The sequence below is a fragment of the Podarcis vaucheri genome (assembly GCF_965113315.1).
Source record: "Podarcis vaucheri genome assembly, chromosome: 4".
Lineage (NCBI taxonomy): Eukaryota > Metazoa > Chordata > Lepidosauria > Squamata > Lacertidae > Podarcis > Podarcis vaucheri.
Window position 1 is genome coordinate 25,647,588 of NC_138762.1, and position 23,123 is coordinate 25,670,710.

General features: G+C 42.0%; 2 protein-coding genes and 1 long non-coding RNA gene across 9 annotated transcripts in view; 2 read left to right on the top strand and 1 right to left on the bottom strand.

The window, feature by feature from the left end:
* The window catches only part of LOC309531048, a 61,206-nt gene extending 49,004 nt beyond the window's left edge, over positions 1-12,202 (top strand). Inside the window, exons 3-7 of one of the 6 annotated variants that reach the window (XR_014219023.1) lie at positions 1,598-1,688; positions 7,903-8,017; positions 8,174-8,527; positions 9,248-9,490; positions 9,741-12,202. This is a non-coding gene — a long non-coding RNA (uncharacterized lncRNA). Of the gene's footprint in view, positions 1-1,597; positions 1,689-7,902; positions 8,018-8,173; positions 8,528-9,247 lie in introns of all 6 variants that reach the window. The other 5 variants (XR_014219025.1, XR_014219022.1, XR_014219024.1 and 2 more) reach the window with 5 other exon arrangements.
* The window catches only part of CRYL1 (crystallin lambda 1), a 37,561-nt gene extending 22,343 nt beyond the window's left edge, over positions 1-15,218 (bottom strand). Inside the window, exons 1-3 of the mRNA XM_082220336.1 lie at positions 15,034-15,218; positions 7,889-7,996; positions 3,535-3,661 (exon numbers count right to left, since the gene is read on the bottom strand). Of these exons, the coding sequence (XP_082076462.1) occupies positions 3,535-3,661; positions 7,889-7,996; positions 15,034-15,074 (276 nt within the window). The 5' untranslated portion in view covers positions 15,075-15,218. The remainder of the gene's footprint in view (positions 1-3,534; positions 3,662-7,888; positions 7,997-15,033) is intronic.
* Positions 15,219-18,973: 3,755 nt separating this feature from the next.
* IFT88 (intraflagellar transport 88) overlaps positions 18,974-23,123 on the top strand; it is a 34,237-nt gene continuing 30,087 nt past the window's right edge. The window contains exons 1-6 of one of the 2 annotated variants that reach the window (XM_082220272.1): positions 18,974-19,107; positions 19,231-19,295; positions 20,401-20,496; positions 20,922-20,984; positions 22,057-22,113; positions 22,700-22,753. In XM_082220272.1, the coding sequence (XP_082076398.1) occupies positions 20,407-20,496; positions 20,922-20,984; positions 22,057-22,113; positions 22,700-22,753 (264 nt within the window). In that variant the 5' untranslated portion in view covers positions 18,974-19,107; positions 19,231-19,295; positions 20,401-20,406. Of the gene's footprint in view, positions 19,133-19,230; positions 19,296-20,400; positions 20,497-20,921; positions 20,985-22,056; positions 22,114-22,699; positions 22,754-23,123 lie in introns of both variants that reach the window. The other variant, XM_082220273.1, reaches the window with a different exon arrangement.

The window sequence follows — 23,123 nt, forward strand, 5'->3', positions numbered from 1 at the left end:
GAACCTGGTCTGCAGCATAAGACATTCCAGTCAACTATCATTGTGTAACCTGGATTTGCTGGTATGTGATTGAATCCCACCCTAAAATAGCAAAGGTCCCTGGAAGCAACTTTAGTTTAAAGCCCCGCTGATTTCTGTGGGAAACATTTAAGACCATGATTACACTTTTCCCAATAATTTTGCTTAGTTAATAAGTGACAATAGGCCAAGTGAATTGAAAATCAGGGATGGAAGAACTGTACCTAAATCAAGTAACATGAAGAGTATTTGCATTATGCTAGACAACTAATGTTTTATGGCTATGAAGTAAATTTACCCGCTGTATCTAGTGAAGAGAAAGTTTTAAATAAGAAACAAAGGAGAACAAAAAAGAACTCGCTAGATTTTATCTGTTTAATGTAGTTTAGGAAGTTTTATGCATTAACATTCTCTTAACATTCTCTTAAAAAAGAATTTCTACTCTTAAGGACATTGTTCATGACAGGAGTTCCAAGGAATGCAGTGAAATTACCGTATATATGATTGCATCTTATTTTACTCACAACCAAGGATATTACAAACAGGATCACAGATAGGGCTAGGGTAGCACATCCACAGCAGAAGTAACCTCTGGAGCAGTGGTTCTCAACCTGTGGGTCCCCAGATGTTGTTGGACTACAACTCCCATCATCCCTGACCACTGGTCATGCTGGCTAGGAATGATGTGAGTTGTAGTCCAACAACATCTGGGAACCCACAGGTTGAGAACCACTGCTTCTGGAGCCACCAGGACAGGAAATTGGAGCAGACGTCAAAGGCCTTCATTCAGAAAAAATGAGCAGGAGGGTCCACAAACTCAGCAGGGACCCTCATTTTTTATGAGATCAAGATAATATACATTATCATCTAAAGAGCAGGGATCCAGGGGTCTTAGTAGACCACAAGCTTAGGACGACTCAACAGGCAGCACCAAAAAAGCTAATGCTATTCTAGGCTGCATCAACTGAAGTATAGTGTTCCGATCAATGGAAGTAATGGTCCCACTCTATTCCATCTTGGTCAGACCACACCAGGAATACTGTGTCCAGTTCTGGGCAACACAGTTTAAGAAGGATATTGACAAGCTGTAACATGTGTAGAGGAGGGCGACCCGGATGATCAAGGGTTTGGAACGGTTGAGAGAGTTGGGTATGCCTAGCTTGCTAAAGAGAAGACTGAGAGGGGGTATGATACCCATCTTCAAATATCGAAAAGGCTGTCATATGGAGGATGGAGCAAGCTTGTTTTCTCCTGCTCCGAAGGACAGGACATGAACCAATGAATTAAAGTTACAAGACATGAAATTCCGACTAAACATCAGGAAGACCTTTCTGACAGTGAGAGCTGTTCGATAGTGGAATGGACTTTCTTGGAAGGTGGTGGACTCTCGTTCATTGGATATTTTTAAGCAGAGGTCGGATGGCTTTTTTTGTCATGGATGCTTTAGTTGAGATCAGCCAAGCAGTAGGAAGAATGGGATAGGGTGGGCTCCAGATAAGTGATCAACTTATATCTTCCTTAACATATGTATTAAATGAAGTGTGTGTGTGTGTGTGTGTGTGTGTGTGTGTGTTTCCAGGGTCAACCCTGAGCATCTCTAGGCAGAGCTGTGAATGTTGCGTCTGAAACCTTGGACAACCACTGCTGAACTGTGCAGACTAATGGTCTGAGTGAGTACAAGGCAGTCATCTACGTTTGGTATTTCACAGCCTCTCTTGACACGGTACTAGTCTGGCCACTGTAGGATGGCAACAGAATGTAAATGGAGGAACAGAAAGCTTAGTCAAAGTTCTGAATCCACTGGCCACACACAAAGCTTGTGAGATACATAGCTCATTGGAAAGCTGGTCAGGGGTTAGGGTCAGATACGTTTAAGTCATCATATGCTTGCTTTAGCAGTAGCTTCAGTGCACCAGCTCCCTCTTCTGGAAGAAGAAGCGGGAATATACAGGTAGAAGTTGTCTTAAGTGGGGGATTGTATAAGCAAAATTATGCAAAGCCAACCCCCCACCCCAAACAGTCCTGCACATCCATTCCTATCTCTCTGAGGCCAGTGCTGAGCGGGCCTGGCCCCCTCCCCCAAGATGGCAAGCTTTTTAAGCCACTCAAGCTTGCTTACTGAGCAGGTCATGCAAGGCCTTTGGAAGGCTCTGCAAAGTTGTGATGAGATCGTCTCAGAAACCTGAAAAGTAAGGGGGGGGGGCTTAAAAGCTCTTTCCACACTGTGTTTTCCCACTGTGAAAAGAGCTTTTTAAGCCCCCCCCCCTGCCCCGCTTGCTTTCCAGGCTCTGGGAAGGTTGCATGTGGGTTCCTGTGAGATCTCTTCTGGGGTGGGAGGTGTTTCCTGTTCTCTCGCCCATTTTATTTTCTGTGGTCACATTTGTAAAATCAGTCTAAGATGAGATCTACCCGTATTGCAATTCTGTCTATTTATAGTATTACATCACAAAACTACATGGAACCTTAACTGCATAGTTCTGCCTTTGAGAGTATGCCCCTCCTCCCGCAAGTTGCCAGTGCAGGGCATCAATCGAGATCAGGATATGTACAAACAACCCCTAAGAAATACGTGTACAACTAGAGTAGCAAAATGTATGCTAAGACCCTTTTCACTACTTTCACTTTTAAGTTTATTTATCTGGGGGTACTCCAGTAAACGCGGGTGGCGCTGTGGGCTAAAGCCTCAACGCCTAGGGCTTGCCGATCGAAAGGTCGGCAGTTCGAATCCCCGCGGCGGGGTGCGCTCCCGCTGTTCGGTCCCAGCGCCTGCCCACCTAGCAGTTCGAAAGCACCCCCGGGTGCAAGTAGATAAATAGGTACCGCTTACCAGCGGGAAGGTAAACGGCGTTCCGTGTGCGGCTCTGGCTCGCCAGAGCAGCGATGTCACGCTGGCCACGTGACCCGGAAGTGTCCCCGGACAGCGCTGGCCCCCGGCCAATAAATGTGAGATGGGCGCACAAACCCCACAGTCTGTCAAGACTGGCCCGTTCGGGCAGGGGTACCTTTACCTTTACCTTTACTCCAGTAAAATGAAGCAATAGAGTAGAATTGAATTGACTGAAGCAACAGAATTTCCATTTCTGCACTTAGCTAGATCACCTATTTATTAAAATCTGGTATATTCTTTATGCACAACCTAACCACAAAGGATTCTATACAAAAGTACCTCCTTTAACTAGACTTCTGAAAACTTTACACATTAAGTTTGGCTGATTTAAACCAGATTTAAACTTAACATTTACTTGGCCCACAAACTGCCAATGAAAAGAGGTAGGAATACCACTTACAATTTTTGGTCAATTAAGCTCTATTAGATATAAAAATTTTGCTGGAATGGTAATGACCAGCTGCTGCATAGTCAAGACTGTATTTAGAGGCCGGTGCTTTTAGTTTCATCCAACTACAAGATAAAGCTGGTGAATGAACAAATGATTAGAGCATAAGGAAGCCAGTGAATTCCCCACAAAATTTCCTCCCTTTGGCCATTTCAAGCAAACAAGCATGTACTGTACTCACCTGAAGGTATATGGCACCCTCTACTGCCACTTTTAAATCTGTGCAGCCGCTAATGAGAGACAGCTGCTTGTCAGCTGTCAGAGTACCTTTCAGCATTCCTGTCTTTCCTAGTTCTTTCAATTCTTTGCTGTTTGAAAACAGAAGACCAGCAGAAGAATTATGAGTTTTATTTATCACACGTACTAATAAAAATATACCACAAGAAAGATTCCGGCAATCTGTTTTCCCCTACTGCACTCTTAACTTTTTCCATGCACACTTATTAAAAGGAACCCTCATGAAATATGGTGCAGTGTATGGCACTCTCAAGGACGCCGGTGGCGCTGTGGTCTAAACCACTGAGCCTCTTTGGGCTTGCCGATCAGGTCGGAAGTTCGAATCCCCGCGACGGGGTGAGCTCCCGTTGCTCAGTCCCAGCTCCTGCCAACCTAGCAGTTTGAAAGCACGCCAAAAAGTGCAAGTAGATAAATAGGTACCACTCCGGTGGGAAGTTAAACAACATTTCCGTGTGCTGCTCTGGTTTTGATGTTCCATTGCGCCAGAAGCAGCTTAGTCATGCTGGCCACCTGGCCCGGAAAAACTGTCTGTGGACAAACACCAGCTCCCTCGGCTTGTAAAGCAAGATGAGTGCTGCAACCCCAGAGTCATCTGCGACTGGATTTAACTGTCAGCGGTCCTTTACCTTTTTATGGCATTCTCTAGATTCATGCTTCAGAGCACAATGCAAACATTGTTATTCATTTATTAATTGCCTCCCATGCCAACATCTCAAGGTGGTGTGCTATAAAAATAGCTAAAAATGGCTAAACACAGCACAAAATAGCAAATACTTTCTTTTTAAAAAAACCAGAAAGGCAAAAGCAATACAATACAGACACCCTTGGCAGAAATCCAGCTGGGAAAGCATGTCAGAACAAAAATGTCTTCATTTGTTCCCGGAAAGTGCAAATGGTGGACTCTTGTTATATCCCAAAATGCTATTCCAAAGAAAAGGGACAGACATACTGAAAGTTCTGCTCCAAGTTACTGTGATGCTGACTTCTGATATCTTTGGAATTTGCAGAAGGAGCGACCTCCTGGGCATACAAGGGATAGGGTGGTCTCTCAAGTAACCTGGTCCTGAGCTGCATAGGGTCTTATATGTTAGTACCAAGACCTTGAACTTTTCCTTGTAGCAGATCAGAATCAGGCCAATTGCCCATCTAGTCCAGCATCGTTTTCACAACCAGAGCTTATGAGAAACCCACAGGCAGGACCCAAGTACACTCTCCCCTCCTGCAGTTTCCAGCAGCAGGTATTCAGAAGCCTAGTTCCTCAGACTATGATAGCCTTTGCCTCCATTAATTTGTCTAAGCCTCTTTTAAAGCTATCCAAGTTGCAGGTCACCACTGCTTCCGGGCAGCCATCACTGATGTCCATGAGTTCTACCATTATGAGAGAAGAAACTTCTCTCTATCCACTTTCTATGTGCCATGTATAATTCTATCATGTTGCCTTTACTCGCATTTTCACTAAACTAAGGTAAAGGTACCCCTGACCATTAGGTCCAGTCGTGGCTGACTCTGGGGTTGCGGTGCTCATCTTGCTTTATTGGCCGAGGGAGCTGGCGTACAGCTTCCGGGTCATGTGGCCAGCATGACTAAGCCGCTTCTGGTGAACCAGAGCAGCGCATGGAAACGCCGTTTACCTTCCCGCTGGGGCGGTACCTATTTATCTACTTGCACTTTAACGTGCTTTCAAACTGATAGGTTGGCAGGAGGTGGGACTGAACAACAGGAGCTCACTCCGTTGCGGGGATTCGAACCACCGACCTTCTGATCAGCAAGTCCTAGGCTCTGTGGTTTAACCCACAGCGCCACCCGCGTCCCTTTTCACTAAACTACAAATCCCCAAATGCCGCAACCTTTCCCCATTGCTCCATCCCCTTGATCGTTTTGGTTGCCCTTTTTATATCTTACTCATGTATTCATAGAAATATTTATATAGCACCGTACCACAAAACATGTGAACTTTTCCAGCCTCTCCAGCACATGAAAACCTTTTGCATGTCTGTTGATGACTGAACAAAGATTATACAGGAATAGGCAGACTCTTATTCAATGGAGGCACAGCATAATGTGATGTCCCAGACAATATTAACATACAGATTACCCAGTCATCAATCTGCCAGTTTCCTCAACCTGCTCGTGTCTCCACCATTCTCATGCAGAGTATATTGCAAGTGGGACCTGCAATGCTCTCATCCACCAGGAGGTGTTTAAAGTTATGTGCAGAGTGGTCACAACTTAAAAGCGGGTCGTACGCAATAAATAAATACCGGATGTGAGGGAAACCTTGAAACAAAACAAAACCTTGAAACAAAACCTTGAAAACAACCTGGCGCTCCTTCTCACAAGTCCATGTTTCTGGCAAAGCCTTATGTTGATTATTGTTAGAGCAGTAATGTTTTCATATTGTACAATAGCAGTCCCATCACCCATAGGTAATTAGATGCTTCCTCATATTACAGACAGAGAAATCAGGGAAACAACTTAACAAAGGAATTGGGAGTGAAACACTAATCTGATAAGGGGCTTTGCTTAGCCCTTAGTCCAGTCAAATCAATTCTGAAGGAGAAACAAAAAAATGCATTCCTCTTCACACTTTTAAGTATCCCTTACCACCAAACACTCAGAAACATGAAACTGCTTTGCTGAACCCTCTCTCCCCAAGTGTTTTGTTTGCTTGTTCATTCTGCTGTTACCTAGGCAATGCCATTTTGGTAGTGCAAAGAATATCACATTTCTACCCTCAACAAAGAAAACTCTGGTCTGTATGGGTAACTTTTGTGATCATCATCTGAAGTTTGCAACGACATGGATATAAGATGGGGCAATGTTAGAAACATAACTTCTCTGTGACATTTCAGTGGTACATCATGCAAGTTCTCAGGAAGTTGGACATGGGAATTTAAGCCAGCACCAACTCAATTCTTACAATTTAGCACAGCTGAAGTGTCCAAAGTGCTTCACGTGCATTATCTCAATAATTCTTACAACAGCATTGTAAATAGGTCACTATTGCCACCATCCCATATTACAAGGGGTGGGGCTGACGCCAAGAGAACAGTATCTTATCTAAAGACACCTACGCAACTCCCGATTGAGTGATTTGAATACGGAAACTCCTAACTCTCAATAAGCATTCTGGAAACTTAAGTCTCCACTTACTAGTATTGGAAGGGACTGGGCATCTTAAACAAGCTTTTTAAAGTGTTACTGATACTGTATTTGTATAACACGAAAAAAATAACAAACACATGGAGCATCTGAAAGGTGAAGGTATGTGACAAGCCAAGCAAGCTGCTGAAAGGTGGAGGCAGCTGAGGCAGCTTCCACTGCTGCCTTGAAACAGGCAAGGGGGACTGGCGAGGCTTAGCTGGGGGGCGGGAGGGCTTCTTTGAGTCTTCTCGCCGCCCTCCCCCCAGCTGAACAAGCCCCATATCCCTCCAGTATGCACAAGCCGGAGGGACATGGGGCTTGTTGAAGCAGAGGGAGGAGCAAGCCGTATTGTGCCTCAGCAATGCTGACTGTTTCTCCCTTCAGTGGTATGAGGGCAGACCGTGATGGCGGTTTCCCTCAGCGGTATATCACTGGTGAAACTGCCACCCCTCCCGAGTCCCTCTGCCGCCAGAGTCCGGATGCAGATTGTTTTTCCCTCAGCACGCTGGTAGCAGTGGGACTCAGGAGGTAGCGGTTTCACCAGCAATATGCCGCTGAGTGAAGCCGTCATCACTGTCTGCCCCTAATACCAGTCCTGGGTGATATATGGATATATTGCCCAGGCCTACTAGGTGACCTTGGGCTAGTCCCAACCTCTTAACCGTTGTGTAAGGATTGCCTGAGGAGAGGGGTGCATCATGTACTCCTTGGAGAAAATGGTGGGATACAAATGCAATAAATAAGCTCTTCTGTATACCTGGGGGGACCAGCCAGATGGAGATGTCAGACTCTCTAAGCACTACGATCAGAGATAAGGGGCATCCTATCTCCATTCTATGTGCTAAAATCAGAGATAAGCCTCTGCCTGTTGTGTGACAGTAAAAGAATTTATGCTTCTGTGTGTGTCTGTCTGCCTGCTATTGCTTTTAGAAGGCAATAGAGGACACATTGGACAATTGATCAGGTAGTGGGGCTTGTGGGTCTCACTGAAGATCTACTACCTTTTATCCCATAATTTGAGCACTACCTTGAACAGATAATCTGAATGCATCCTGAAATCCCATTGGTCCCTTGTTTAGAACTAAAAGCTAACCACAGTATTCAAACAATTATAATCCTGACTAATCTGTGCTAAAGGAACTCAAATGACTTACCCAATTTTTTCCAGGGCTTTTGTTACCTGTTCTTGTACAATATCATAAAGCTTTACTTGAAATCCACCAGAAGCAAATAACATGGCCCAGCTACATCCAATGAGTCCACTAAGAAGAAAAGAGAAAACGGTTAGCACAAATCTTTTATTGTTATTTATTTTAAAATACTTACATGCCACTTTTCCAGGCAAAGCCTGCCCAAAGCAGCTTACAGCAATAAAAACTACAAGTATATAAAAATGCTTTTTACTAAAAATCAATAATTATTATTGATCTATTCCACAGAAATTCCACAAAGAGAGTTTGGAATTCTAGTAACATAACGATATTCCAGTCTCTTTCCGGTAAGCAGGACATAAATTATTCAGGAGAAGGCCAACTGAAACAATTGAGTTTTTAAGGTCTTCTGAAAAGTCTGAGGTGTAGCTGCCATTGCAGCATTTCTGGGAAAGGACTCCAAAGGTGTGGTGGAGCCACCACAAAAAAGGCCCTGCCTCTTACGCTCAACCACCTCACAGACCTATTCCTGTCACAACACAGAAGCAAAACAAGGTTTTCCTGTTTCAGCACCTGTTGAAGGCAGCAACCTGGATGTGGATATAGTTAACCAACCCACGGATTCAGCAACAGAGGTTTAAGGTATGTTTTGTGTGTTTTTTTATAAAATATTTATTAAATTTTTTTGAAATATAACAATAAAAATGAAAAAGAAAAATACAAAATAAAAACAGTTAAAAACATACATTTTTTCTTTTACTTATTTTCTTTTAGCTTATTTCCCGGACCTCCTCATACCTCCCTTTTTTGTATTCCACTTCAATTTATTGGTTCAGCAAATCCTTACCATTAGATTTTAACCCATTTATAACCCTTTTTTCATATTCTCTTGAATCATTACAGCTGGAAACCCCTTAGTTGCTATCCAACATCATTCTATCATTCATTAATTTTACAATATTTCTGTAGATAGTCTTTAAATTTCTTCCAGTCTTCTTCCACTGATTCTTCTCCCTGGTCTCGGATTCTGCCAGTCATTTCTGCCAATTCCATATAGTCCATCACCTTCATCTGCCATTCTTCCAAAGTGGGTAGCTCTTGTGTCTTCCAATACTTTGCAGTAAGTATTCTTGCTGCTGTTGTGGCGTACATACAGAGAGTTCTGTCCTTCTTTGGCACCAATTGGCTGACAATGCCCAGAAGAAAGGCCTCTGGTTTCTTCAAGAAGGTATATTTAAATACCTTTTTCAATTCATTATATATCATTTCCCAGAAAGCCTTAATCCTTGGGCACGTCCACCAAAGGTGAAAGAATGTACCTTCCATTTCTTTACATTTCCAGCATTTATTATTGGGTTTAAGGTATGTTTTGAAAGGGCAATGAAGGACGCAACAGACCAAGCAGCATATTACAAAGCAAATTGGCTCACACCCTAGTTTTGGAACATCTAAGTTTATTAAGCATAGAGCGAATGTTGAACAAAATGGACTTGGATTTAAAATAATCATGTTTCACTATTCTGTAGGTTATTCTGCATGCTACAGACCTAAAATTCTGCACACAGAGCATCCCTCTAAGTACATATGGAATGCAGAAACATTCAGGTGAACATATATAGTTATATGAAGTTGCCTTACCCCAAGTTAGGCTATTCATCTTGCCCACTATTATATACTCTGATCATGGCTCCCTTGGCTGTCAGGATTCTTCCCTGTCCTGTTACCTGAAAAATTTGAGACTAATCTGGGAGATTATGCATGTGCTCTAACACCAGGGTTCAGCCCCACTTGGCAATTCTTTTTTTTTTTAACGTATTGTATATTTAGTCAATCCTTTCTTTCTTTCTTTTTACAGAAAATGATACTCTATGCAATTCTATCTTAGATACTGCTTAGTAATGATAATACTCATTTCAAAGATCAGCTAAATTGCACAGTGCCGACAAACAGTCCTGTTTAGTATCTGCCTGCCAACGGGCATAATTCTTGCTAAATATTGGGATCTAATTTGGATATCTAGATGCAAATTTTCTGGTCCTACAATAAAATATTAATATGGAAGGCACTCCCTAGCCCTATTCATTAATTCATTTGCTCAATTATGTATATGTAGTCAATTTCTCTTAATTTTTTAATCACCCTTTTCATTTGCAGATAATATACTTGTATTACTTATTATTATTAATTGAATTTATATATACCAACCTATACCTGGAGGTCAGGTCTCAGGGCGGTTCACAGAACAAAATCAAAATATAAAACCACAAAATATAGAATCAAAATAAAAACAACAACCCAATACCCCCCAAAAAAAAACATACCACACATTTTAAAAGGGCATAGGATGCCAATCAAATCAACCAAAGTACTGTTTAGAAAAGAACGTTTTTGCCTGGAGCCTAAAGGTACATGATGAAGGCACCAGGCGAACTTCCCTGGGGAGAGCATTCCACAGACAGGGAGCCACTACAGAGAAGGCCCGGTCTCATGCTGCCACCCTCTGGACCTCTCAAGGAGGAGGCGCACAAAGAAGGGCCTCAGAAGATGACCTCAGGGTCCAGGTAGGTTCATATAGAAAGAGGCAGTCCTTGAGGTATTGCAGTCCTGTGCCGTTTAAGGCTTTATAGATCAAAACCAGCACTTTGAATTGGGCCCAGAAACTAACTGGTAGCCAATGCAGTCTGACCAGGATTGGTGTAATATGCTTAAACTGTCTTGCTCCAGTGAGCAACCTGGCCGCTGAATTCTGCACTAGCTGAAGTTTCTGAACCTTGAGATTACCAGAGAACAGACAACAGTAGTTAGGCTATCCCTGTCCAGATAGGGGCGTAGCTGGGCCACCAGCCAAAGCTGATGGAAGGCACTCCGGGCCACAGAGGCCACCTTAGCCTCGAGCGACAGCAAAGGATCCAGGAGTACCCCTAAGCTACAAACCTGTTCCTTCAGAGGAAGTGTAACTCCATCAAGAGCAGGCAATCTCCCACCCATCTGGCCTAGGGAACCACTCACTAACAGTGTCTCAGTCTTATTTGGATTGAGTTTCAGTTTTTGGCTCTCATCCAGTCCATTACCGAAGCAAGACAATGGTCCAGCACTTCCACTGCCTCACCTGCAGATGTAAAGGAGAAAGAGAACTGAGTGTCATCAGCATACTGCTGACAACGTACTCCAAACCTCCAGATAACCCCACCCAGCAGTTTCATGTAGATGTTAAACAACGTGGGGAATAGGATTGAGCCCTGCAGAACCCCACACTGAAGGTTCCACAGGGCTGAAAAGCATTCCCCAAACAACACCCTCTAGGAACAACCATCCAAGTAGGACTGGAACCACCGCAAAGCGGTGCCACTCATCCCTAGTTCAGACAATCACTCCGGAAGGCATCTAAAGCCACTGAGAGGTTGAGGAAGAATTAACAGGGACATGTTTGCCTTGTCTCTCTCTCAACGGAGGTCATCATACAGGGTGACCAAAGCAGTTTCTGAACCAAAACCCCAACTGAAATGGATCCAGAAAATCAGTTTCTTCCAAAAGCGCTGGGATCTGGTCTTGCTCAGGAAAGGGAGATTAGCAACTGGCTGGTAGTTAGTTAGGTTTTCCGAATTCAGGGAAGGTTTCTTAAGGAGTGGTTTTACCACTGCCTCCTTCAAACAGGCAAGGACCACTCCCTCTCATAAAAAGGCATTGATCACCTCCCTACTCATGTGCTCTTATTTATTGTTTTGTTATTTCTTCCATGTAAAGATCCAGTAAAATCCATGTTTAAAAATACGAGACTACTCCTAAATTCTTTTCCATGTCTCTGTATTGCTGTAGTTGAAGGAATAATCTAAACTGAGAGTACATGTTGTAGGCGAGGTCCCTTCAGTTGTCCTGTCCACATCATCAAACCACAACAACAGAACATGATTCCATACACTTTGACTGGCCAATGCTCTAGAAACCTCCTCTAGAACTTTATCAACACTGACATCTAGTTTGGATCAAAATGTAAGTGACCTTGTGCTCAAAGTGCCTTGCAAATTGCTCACCGCAGGTCTCAGAACTCTCAAATTCAACAAGTCCGACAGCAGACCATCCCAATAGGTCCTTCACCTCTGCATTTGGGGGGTGGAGGAAAGATTACCAAAGGCAATCTAAATCTCATCCATCCATGACAACAACACTGTTATATTAACTCGCACTAACAATTTCTCTGTGGCAATAAACAGATTCAGGGGACTTAGGATATATGTTGATTCCACAATGTACAGTAATACCTCAAGTTGAATGCGCTTTGGGTTGAGCGCGTTCGAGTTGCGCTCCGCGGCAACCTGGAAGTAACGGAGCACATTACTTCCGGGTTTCGCCGCTCACGCATGCGCTCAAAATGATGTCACGCAGATGCGTGGTAGCAGTGAAACACGACCCGCAGACGCACCGTCCCGTCCTGCGTTCTGTTCGGGATGCGAACGGGGCTCCAGAACGGATCCCGTTCGCATCCCGAGGTACCACTGTATTGAGAGAGAGTGTGGCAGTCATGTATTCCTCAGTTAGATCAACCAAATGGAGTTGTCAATACACAGCTATAAGAATAAGAATAATATTTTATTATTTATACCCTGCCCATCTGGCTGGGTTTCCAAGTGCAGTGGGGAAACTCTCAAAGAGGCAAGATAAGGCCACATGAAGTCACAAGTTATTAAAGGTTGTAGCTATAGTCAGGTCATATCAAAGTCACTGAAGAGCAGACATCAGAACAGAATATTCCGACAATATTATTCTATTCTGCAGCCAGGCAGTCTGTGCAAACACCTCTATTGATTTTAAATGCAAGAATGTGTCATGAGATGCAAAACACTCTCTTAATTAACATGTTTTTATTATTCTTAGGTGATAGTGGAAAAATCTTTGAGAAGTCTTATCATATATAATTAAGTGTTTCTTATTTAGAGAATGCTGTAAATAAAGCAGCCTGTCTTTTAAAAATGATTTTTGCAAGTTCTTTTTTAAAATTAAATTTCTATACCATCCATCAGCTCTTGCCATGAAAATAACATGTGCTTTATATAAGAAAGATATATAATCCTTGCATAATACGTATTATCCTCCTAGGTAAGCATGTATAGAATTGCAAGCTAAATGTGCTTAAATTGGCCTGGATTATGCCCACAGTAAAGTCCCATTGACTTCAGTAGGACTTAATCTGAATTGGCATGCATAGGATTGCACTATTAATTGCCATACATTTTCACTAGAAATTAAGCACATGCTCCACTTCAGACAATAAAATGTCTTGGGCACTGATATCATTGTGAATGGAACTGAATTGCCCAATAACTAAGCAAAATAAGGAAGTATTTATCTCTTTTTATAACTGGGGACAATGAGGCATGGTCAAGTCAGATCTCAACATCTGCAAGTAAATGTGGAAGTATATTGCAAATGTGGCTGAGTAAGCTATCTACACTACAATACTGTATACTAAACTAGGAAGACAAGATGCTTTAGATTAGAATAACTGAAATAGAATTTACAGAGCAAACATAACCCATACAGGTGGAGTTTGGGCAAATAACTGCTACGGTGTCATCTCTACTTGAATATGTCTTATAATTCAATGTATTAGTATTTCCATAAAATGCTTTTAGACTTCAGAAAAGGCTTACTTGAACCTCTGATCAGTTTATTGTCAGTATTTTCCTTATAATAGCAAATGTATATACAATACACTTTTTGCCATATTCGCCATAGGAAATTAAAGCTTTCCACATATAAAGGCATTGATGACCACACACTTTCCTTGTAGTTTTACTGATTTCAATGGTACTTTGTTTTCATACAGTTAATAGTCGTGTTAAATATTGGCAATAAACATGATTTGTTTATCACTGGTTCTCTTAATCAGTTAACAGGATACAGGAACAATACTGGTGCAATTCTACATAAAGGTTACAGAGGTCATCTACTTCACAGTTTTATTCAGACATACACTCAATATTCAGAACAAACATGTACCAGTACTTTCATTCACTTAGTTTACAAGAGAGTCTCCTAATCACATATCTGACAGCAATTCATAGTCCACAGTGCAGTAGCCTCAACAGACTACCAACAAACCTCTAGCACAGAAAGAATTGCTGGTTGACCTTTGTTCTGTGCTAGCTGAAGTGTTCCAATTTCCGACATTTAAGCAGTTTCCCAGTTGGTGCTGCCATTGGGCAAAGTTTGACCTTACCCTCTACATACCACTGGTGACCGATGCATAACTGAGTGCAACCCCTAGCTGCTGCCTTAGTCTAACAGCATGCGACAACGTAAAAGGCACATGCTCCAAACACAATTCACACCTCTTATGTTCTGCGGTCAGGCAGCAAGACTGCGTTTGAAGAGTTAAGGTTGGGGCGAAAACATTCAATTATAAAAATAAGCAAGCCAGAGTTTTAGGCCTTATCAAACGGGGAAAACAGAGGCATATATATTTTAAAGCCATTTGTGAGCTTCCAATAGACATTTGATCAGCCACGAAGTGAACAGAATGCTGGCCTTCCATTTGATCCAGCAGGGCTCTTTTTTTCTTAATTATAAGCAAGCACACACAGTAGCACTAATTTTAGGTACAAATTTCCTGTTACTTTAATTAGATGCAGTTAATTTAGAGGGAGGAAAAAAAGAACAACACATACAACCTGAAGGCTATCCAGATTTCAATCAAGTTACTACACTATAAAATTATCTTGGCAAAAATCTACATATTGCTGTTTATAAAAGCTTTCCAAAACACACCACACTTTGAATTTCCATGTTGGCAATGGACTTTTTCCCGTGCTGCTATTCACCTAGAATGTCCTTTAGCTCTCCATGTGTTTCAAGGTAATCTGTACAGACTAAACGCAAACAGATTAAATGGCTTAGATAAGTGTTCTATTCACACGCAGGAAAGTTACTCATTTGTTTTGTCTTTTTTAACACCTTGCTGCAGCAACAGCAAATGCCAGTGTAAGTTGTGGTTTGGTGGCTTTGAAGATCCCACGCCTAAAAGGCAGGTTCCACGTCCTTCGCGCTTTCCTGGGGGGAAGGGGGGGCACAGGATCCCCTTTCCCGGACTTAAACACCCTTCTCCCTCCTCTCTCCTTGCCAACAGGAGAGCCCCTCGTCAAGGGATTTACCTGCCAACAATCACAACACGTCCCTCTTGCACGGGATCCATCGTGCCAAGTTCAGGTTGCAGCACTCACACAGCAGGAGGAGGAGAACCCGGGGAAAGCCACTGGGGGGGAAACGTGGGGCAGCGGATCCCTTTTCAAGGCGGCGCTTCCTCCCCACCCCGCCACCCCCCAATTCCAAGGGATGTCACGGCCACTACCATTGGCTCCCAGATAAGAACACTTCCTATTGGCTCCCCGGGTGCCCCAAGCGGCGGCTAGAGGGAACGTCTCCAGATGAGGGTTACCCGGGTCAGGGGAAAAGAGAGGCGGGTGGGCGCGTGGGGCTCTGCAGCGGAGGGGGGGCGAGGAAGGGGGTTCATTTGCTTCTTCCTTCTTCGTTGTGGAAGGAAGTCGGCGGGCAGAGAGAGATTCCACAGCGACTTTGCTTTCCCCTTATGGCTATGCATCCAGATATATATATATGGCTTCCTCTTCCGCGTCTTTCTGGGGGAGTGCTGCGCGGCTCGGAGGATCGGGCCCTGTGAGGGTCCCACAAAGAGAGAGCGCATGCGCAAGCCAGAAAAGGCAGCAGGAGGTGCTGCTTTGTTGTTGTTTAGTCGTTTAGTCATGTCTGACTCTTCGTGACCTCATGGACCAGAGCATGCCAGGCACTCCTGTCTTCCACTGCCTCCCGCAGCTTGGTCAAACTCATGCTGCTAGCTTCGAGAACACTATCCAACCATCTCGTCCTCTTTCGTCCCCTTCTCCATGTGCCCTCCATCTTTCCCAACATCAGGGTCTTTTCCAGGGAGTCTTCTCTTCTCATGAGGTGGCCAAAGTATTGGAGCCTCAGCTTCAGGATCTGTCCTTCCAGTGAGCACTCAGGGCTGATTTCCTTCAGAATGGATCGGTTTGATCTTCTTGCAGTCCATGGGACTCTCAAGAGTCTCCTCCAGCACCATAATTCAAAAGCATCAATTCTTCGGCGATCAGCCTTCTTTATGGTCCAGCTCTCACTTCCATACATCACTACTGGGAAAACCATAGCTTTAACTATACGGACCTTTGTTGGCAAGGTGATGTCTCTGCTTTTTAAGATGCTGTCTAGGTTTGTCATTGCTCTTCTCCCAAGAAGCAGGCATCTCTTAATTTCGTGACTGCTGCGGTGCTACTTTACTCACCTCTTTCTCTTTGGGAAGGATTGCACAGCAGGGGTTCAGAAGAGCCACTTTGCAGGGACTCCATCCCAAGGGATGTGGGGTGGTGACCTCCTTGGCTGCGGTATTTGAAAGCTTGGGGGGGGGAGAGAACTCACCACCACCACCTTTTCTCTCTCCCCAGGAGGCAGTGATGGCCACCAAGTTGAAAGGCTTTAAAAGAGGATTCGACAAATTCAAGGGAAAGCCGGCCGGATGGGTGGGGTATAAATAATAAATTATTATTATTATTATAAGGCAAACTGAGGCAGATGTCACCTCAGGTGGTGGAAGCCAAGGTGTGCTGCCAAGGGGAAAGTCATATTGGTCACAATTCCAATATTTTGGCTGCGGTCCATACACGTTTTTCTTGAGAGTAAGATCCATTTAATTCAATGGGACTTTGAGTAGACATGCCTAAGGTTGCAGAAAAACTTTAATTCCACTGATTACTCAGGGAAAGAGGATACACAAACAAATCCCCTAATTCCTCTGCTGAGACAGAGGAAGGAGAAAGTGATATGCTACTAAATAGTCAATATTTACTCTGAGAGACCAGAGATAGGCACCTGTCAACAGGGCTTCTATGGACTTTTGCCATATACTATGAAATGGAAGCGGTGTTCCTTTCCATTTCATTTCCCCATTGTCCACATAATTTGGAAAAATTCATAGGGCTTAGAAGGCCATTTAAAAAATTGTATTGCACATTTTGGGGTACTTTTGTATTTAATTAGTTACAGTGGTACCTCGGGTTACAGATGCTTCAGGTTGCAGACTCTGCTAACCCAGAAATATTACCTCGGGTTAAGAACTTTGCTTCAGGATGAGAACAGAAATCGTGCTCTGGCGGCACGGCAGCAGTGGGAGGCCCCATTAGCTAAAGTGGTACCTCAGGTTAAGAACAGTTTCAGGTTAAGAAGGGAACTCCAGAAGTTCTTAACCCAAGGTACCACTGTACTGTAAATTGGCCCAAGTACTTTTTGAAGGGCTTGGTATAAATTAAAAGAAAAACATAAACCCACTTTTACTTTTACTTTCCTAGTCTATAGAATATTATTATCATATATATAGTGTGTGTGTGTGTGTGTGTGTGTGTGTATTTCCTAGTCTATATAAGCAGTTCTGTTAAATGCTGTGAAAATATTTCCTTGCTCTGTCATGTCCTTTTCTGTTTAACATGTACTATTATCCTACACCAGTAATCCCCAAACTGTTCCACATGAGATCTATTAGTGGGCCATGAGAAACGCATTGTATTAATTAAAGGCTTGTGTGAGCCCAGAAGTACCCCACCACAAAGGAGGATGTCTACAACATCCCTGCAAAAGTGATTCACTCTAACTTTATTTCCTTCTGGTCACTGTTGAGGGTAGGCAATTCTGCCATCTATGTCAGGCTGGTATGATTATAGCACTCAGTCGTTCTCTATGCAGAGATGCAAAAAGATTACCTACTCTATCACAGATAAGACTACCTCTTGCATCTCTGTGTGATTCATTGCTCTGGATCTGCCTCCTTCCAATTAGTGTTAGAAAGGAAAAAAGTAAAGGTTTTTGGGGGACATTTCCTATATGTAGACATATAGAAGCTTTTCAGTTACTCAAGTAGAATTATGTATAACTAACAAGCTTCTATGTTCCTGCACCAACAGAAGCTGGCCCCATAAAATAAAGCGACATGCACATTACTGTTTACTCTGGTACACTCCCACTGGTGGTGTCTGAAGCTGTGTACAGTATACATGAAGTTAACCACAATGCATATCTACAATGTAGTTTTATTGGGAAAGACTGCTGTTTAATGTATTTTCCCCCTTAAAACCAGCTTCCGTCTAATTTGAAAATGTAAGCCACATTCACTTTACAATCTGAGGTACTTTTGAGGTAGCTGTCATGCATGCACAATGACATGTATTTACAAAATTGTTATATGCACTGCAGCAGCAGTAGGATCAAGTCTCCAATTTTCTGAAAATAGGCACTGGGCTTTGTGCATAATATGCACAGCACAAATCTTTGGATATCAGGCAGCTTGTCAGCTTAGCTAACAAAGTGTGGGGTCTGAGACAGAGTAGAAAATAAAATTACTAGAAACTACTTAAATCAGTTAACATGGATTTGTGATTCCTTCATTACTCCTTCCTGTTCTTTTAACTCCCACATCAATCACTGTTGTTTTACCCGGGTTTCCAAATTAACCAAACCTGCTACAAATTGTTTCTTGTCATTAAACACAACCTAAATATCAAAGTGGAACTGCACCAATCCATCCAGAACAGGAAGTGTGCATACTAATAAAGAGATGAAAGTTCCAACAAAATATTGTGCCATCAAGCCACATGTTCCCATTGTTTAAACCACTTTAGGGCAACCTTACAAACTGGAACAGCGGGAAAATGTTAGAAGTTTCTAACTGACGAGGAGCATAGCCTGATCCTTATTTAAATAATAAGAAAAAGGATTCTAATCAGGATAATTGCATATGACTGTGAAATCTTACATAGCTTAAACTCATCCTATTTATGCCCTTAAATTGTTCCCCTTTTATACAACAAATTGCACTGTTTTTCTGCTTTCCCTTTTATTTCCCTGTAGTGCTCCCTTCGCATTATGATCCAAACCCCGTCCTTATGCTCGCGCTAGGAAGTAGGACGTGACCAAAACTGTGGGCGCGCTAAGGATGCAGTAGCTTCACCTTGTGCTATTGCGCATGCTCTAATTCTTTCCGAGCAGAGCGTTCTCGTCGCTAAGCAACCTGAAGGGGTGCATTGTGGGCTTGCGAGGGAGAGATATAGGCCCTAACGTTGACAACGACCCGGGGCTGCGTCGGTCGCCCGAGTAGAGGGAGGGAAGGCAGCGCGGACTTGCTGGGCGTCTGACAAATTTCCTGAATATTGGTTGTCAATCTTATTACGTTTACAGGTTTTTAAAAATTTTATTATTCTGTAATTATTTTACTGTTTTGAAAAATACTTTCAGCAGTGTAACTCTCGTTCTTGGTGTTTGCTTTTACTATATAGGAAAACCGACACAACTGGAGTAGCTCATCGCAGCTCCCGATTCCAGAAGTTTAACGTCCATTGAGGTAAGCATTACATTTTAATACGTTTTTCTTTAAAAAACACTTTGGTTTTTTTTGCTGTGATGGTTTGTATTGGGTTTTTTCTTGTTATGATTTGTAATGCAAATACAAATATCAGTAAGAAACTGATTTTGCTGGTGCAAGAGCATCGGTGATGCAAGTTAACTGTTACACAAAAGTGTGTGCCGATGGAGCTGAGCGATTACTATCTGTTCAAACGCTGTTAGGAATTATAACCGTGGGCATAGTACACAGGATTTTTGTTAGGGGTGGCAGGCTTTTGTTGGGGGCATAATCTCAGATTTGTATTGATTTTTATGGATTTCAGGGGGGGGCAGCTGCCCTTCGCCCCCCCCCCCTTGGCTATGCCCATGATTATAACTTACCTGATTTATTCCATTAGAAGTATATACTTGATCCTTATCAGTCTGGTTTTATTGCTTGCAACTGATGGTCATTACATTGTGAACCACAAAAAAATCAAGGCATTCCAAGAGCAAGTTAAAAATGTACCAACTTTTAGGACTGCAGGTTATCAAAACTTAATGTTATAAAGTTTTCAAAATCATTTTATTTAACAATCTCCCTGGCAGTTGTCACTGTTGTGGGTCCTATAATAAAAATGTAACTTCCTCACAGCTAGCACCTATAAAGCTACTTTAGGTAACCAGCTTGTTTACATTGGCCAGCACAGCAGTCATCTAATTTTGAAAAGCTTCTTAGTAAATTTTGAAATGAATAGAGGGACCTTTCCATAGGTAGATTGCATAAAGGACAACATAGGATATAGCACACAATGTTTTTGATCTGGCCTGATCCACAAACACAAAGACTATACTTTGTTGGGCTGTTAAATAATTTATCCATAAAATATTCAGTGAGCATAAACTGATCCCAGAAGAAAAAGACTTAAGTTGCACACATATTTGTAACAACCAATGAACGCAATAAGACTTGAGCAGACACTCATAATTGGAAGATACCGCAAAAGTAATCTAGTTTAATGCATAATTTATATGTTGTAACAATTTATGTAACTGGACTAACTGAATGCTTACTGAACGCTGAAGATAAAGGTAAATATTTTAACGTAGTCAATGTTTTATAGGTTAAAATGATGAAAAATGTCCACCTGGCAACCGAAGCAGATGAAGATGATATTTATTCTGGTTACAATGACTATAATCCTACCTTTGATACAGAGGTAAAAATATGGTGATACCAAGTTTATATTTGGATATTTTACAGTTTTGGTGTGATAAGGAAGCACATTCTCTGTTTCCATGACCGCCTGCTACTTTGCATAGAAGTGGAAATGAAATGTGCAGAACAGTTTGGATCAGCATAATTGATATTAAAAAGCTTGAGCTAGTGAAATAATGTACTACTCTGAGTCTGCATACAAATGTAGCAAAGGCCATGGGTGATATCCAATGTAAGCCACACTCGAAGTCAACCTGCTGTAACTTAAGTCCATCAATTTAAGTGGTTTCATTCTCTATCACCCTATAAGAACAAGTTAGTGAAAATCAAATGAAATGCATGTCTGTATTATCTAACTACACCAGCAAACAAAATGAATTGCGAAGTTAATTATTCCAATGTTTATCTGTTTTTATGTTGTTTTAGGATTTAGAGAATGATCCAGCTTTTCAACAAGCTGTGAAAACTAGTCATGGTAGAAGACCTCCTGTAAGTAAATATTAAGAATTAAAATATATCAAAGTAAGCATGTGTGAGCGCTTCCAGAAGCTGCATTTCTGCTGTAACAAGTTCAGCCTATATGCTTATTAGTCCCACTAAGTTCATCAAGGCTTTCTTTCTGCTGAGTATGCTTAAGATAGCAGCAGCCTTTGCTATTTTCATGCCCAGCAGAAGTAGCATGTGTAGTGCCATAACTTTCCTCAACTATTATCCTGTACCTTTCATTGTGCAGTTTGCACTTTTCTTACATTTGTGCCCTTGGGACTTCGCAAGTAGTTTTCTTCTGTAATCAGACTCCAAATATGTGACTCTCAGTTGTGCCCCTTGGAATGTTTTGCTCAGAAAATTATGCTAAGATTCCCGAGATGCAGTAAGGACAGCATATTATGATCAAGCACTGAACATATGCAGTAATTAGCAAGTTATTGGAATTGAAGAGAAATGTGCAAAAGGGCAATGAAAGTTTTCCTTGATAACTGCGCATAAGTTACCACTTAAGTATTCATCTATGTATGTTTCATCATTCTAGTCAAGCACTGTTCATACTGACTAGCAGTACTTCTCAAACCCAGCTCTTCAAAGTCCAGAGCAGAGGGGTTTTTTCTGAGACTAGCTACATGAGATTCCTTAAAGAAAGATTCTGGGGGCCATATCTGTGGCCTCATACCCACAAGGCACATACTTTCTTGCTGAGGAACAGATGATTTTCTATCAGTGTTGACTTTCTGATCAACCATTTAGTAATACAGTAGGTTGGTCTGTTGCTTCAATAGATCTGATATGTTATGAATGCCCCTGTTTTTGGACAGTAGGAGACAGTCTTGTCTGAATTCTGAGAGAGAGTCACGACTTTTTAGTCTCTTGTCAAGAGGTTGCTCCAAAAACACAACATAATGACATTAAAACAATTTTGTATTTTCTCACGAATAAAGGGAAAAAACATTTTTAGAAATTGGTATATAGCTTTACTGTAATTTTCTGTAGTAATTATATTTTTAATATGCTACTTTATTTGAATGAATACATCATTCTTGCTTAACCTTTAATCTTTTCTAATAAGCTTACAGCCAAAGTTCCAGGTACATCAGGTTCACGACCCTTAGCTACTGGATATGGGGTAAGTTTTTATTTTGTACTGAAATTTACTCAGCTTTTCTTTCTTTGGCTCAGCACTTTCTCCAATGAACCAATACACATTGCTGTTTAATTTCTGATTCCAATAAGCCTATACGGTTGCATACCGATGGGTCTCACATCATGCAGAGATGTAACAGGGATTGATGCCAGACAGTGACAAGTGAAGTTCTGTAGCTGAAGAATCTCAGGGTGGTCTTCAGGTCACATAGTACAAACCCAGGAATTGGTCCTGGTACTTGTTGGCATTTGTCTTTTTCATGGTTTGTTTCACCTGCCATTCTTTGAATGAGATTACTTTCCCACTTCAGAGAACATCAGTGTGAAGCTAGTGTTGCTTGTGCAGGGTGGAGAAGACAATTGGAGTTGTATCTTTCTCTGCTGCAGTTTTAGAAATCTGGTATCTGCAGTGAGAGTTCCCATCCTTAGTTCTGTAAATTCTGTAATAATAGAGCAGTGTTCCCTTTACAGTATTAGAACAGTGTCCTCTGAGATCCAGTCCTTTTCTTCCCTTAGAAGCAGAGCATGCAGTGATTATTGACTTTAAATATTTTCTTACATTGTGCTAGTCAAAGACAACACTATCTTCATCAATGGGCAGACCAATGACAGCAGCTGTACAGGTAATATTGCTACAATTATTTCTAGTTTATAGACAAGCATCAGTGTAATGTATAAAGCAAGTCAAGAGACAGGTCATTATGGTGAAGAGTTGAACTTCAAGCAGACAGAAAAAGAGCTGAGAAAAAGAGGGGAGGGAGAACAAAACTCAATGAGCACAACATTAAATTTAATCTGTCTCTTTTTCTAAGCTATCATTATCGGTTTGTTTCTTCATATTTGTCCTTGTATTTATCATGGGCTTCTAAAAGCTGAAGGTGTGTCTAGATTAAAACAAGCTTACACCTTTTCACATATCAGTTTATTGCTTGATTTGGTGTATTTCCAAACATAAACCAGTTTCTTTCACATGCTGCAGAAAATGGAGGAATC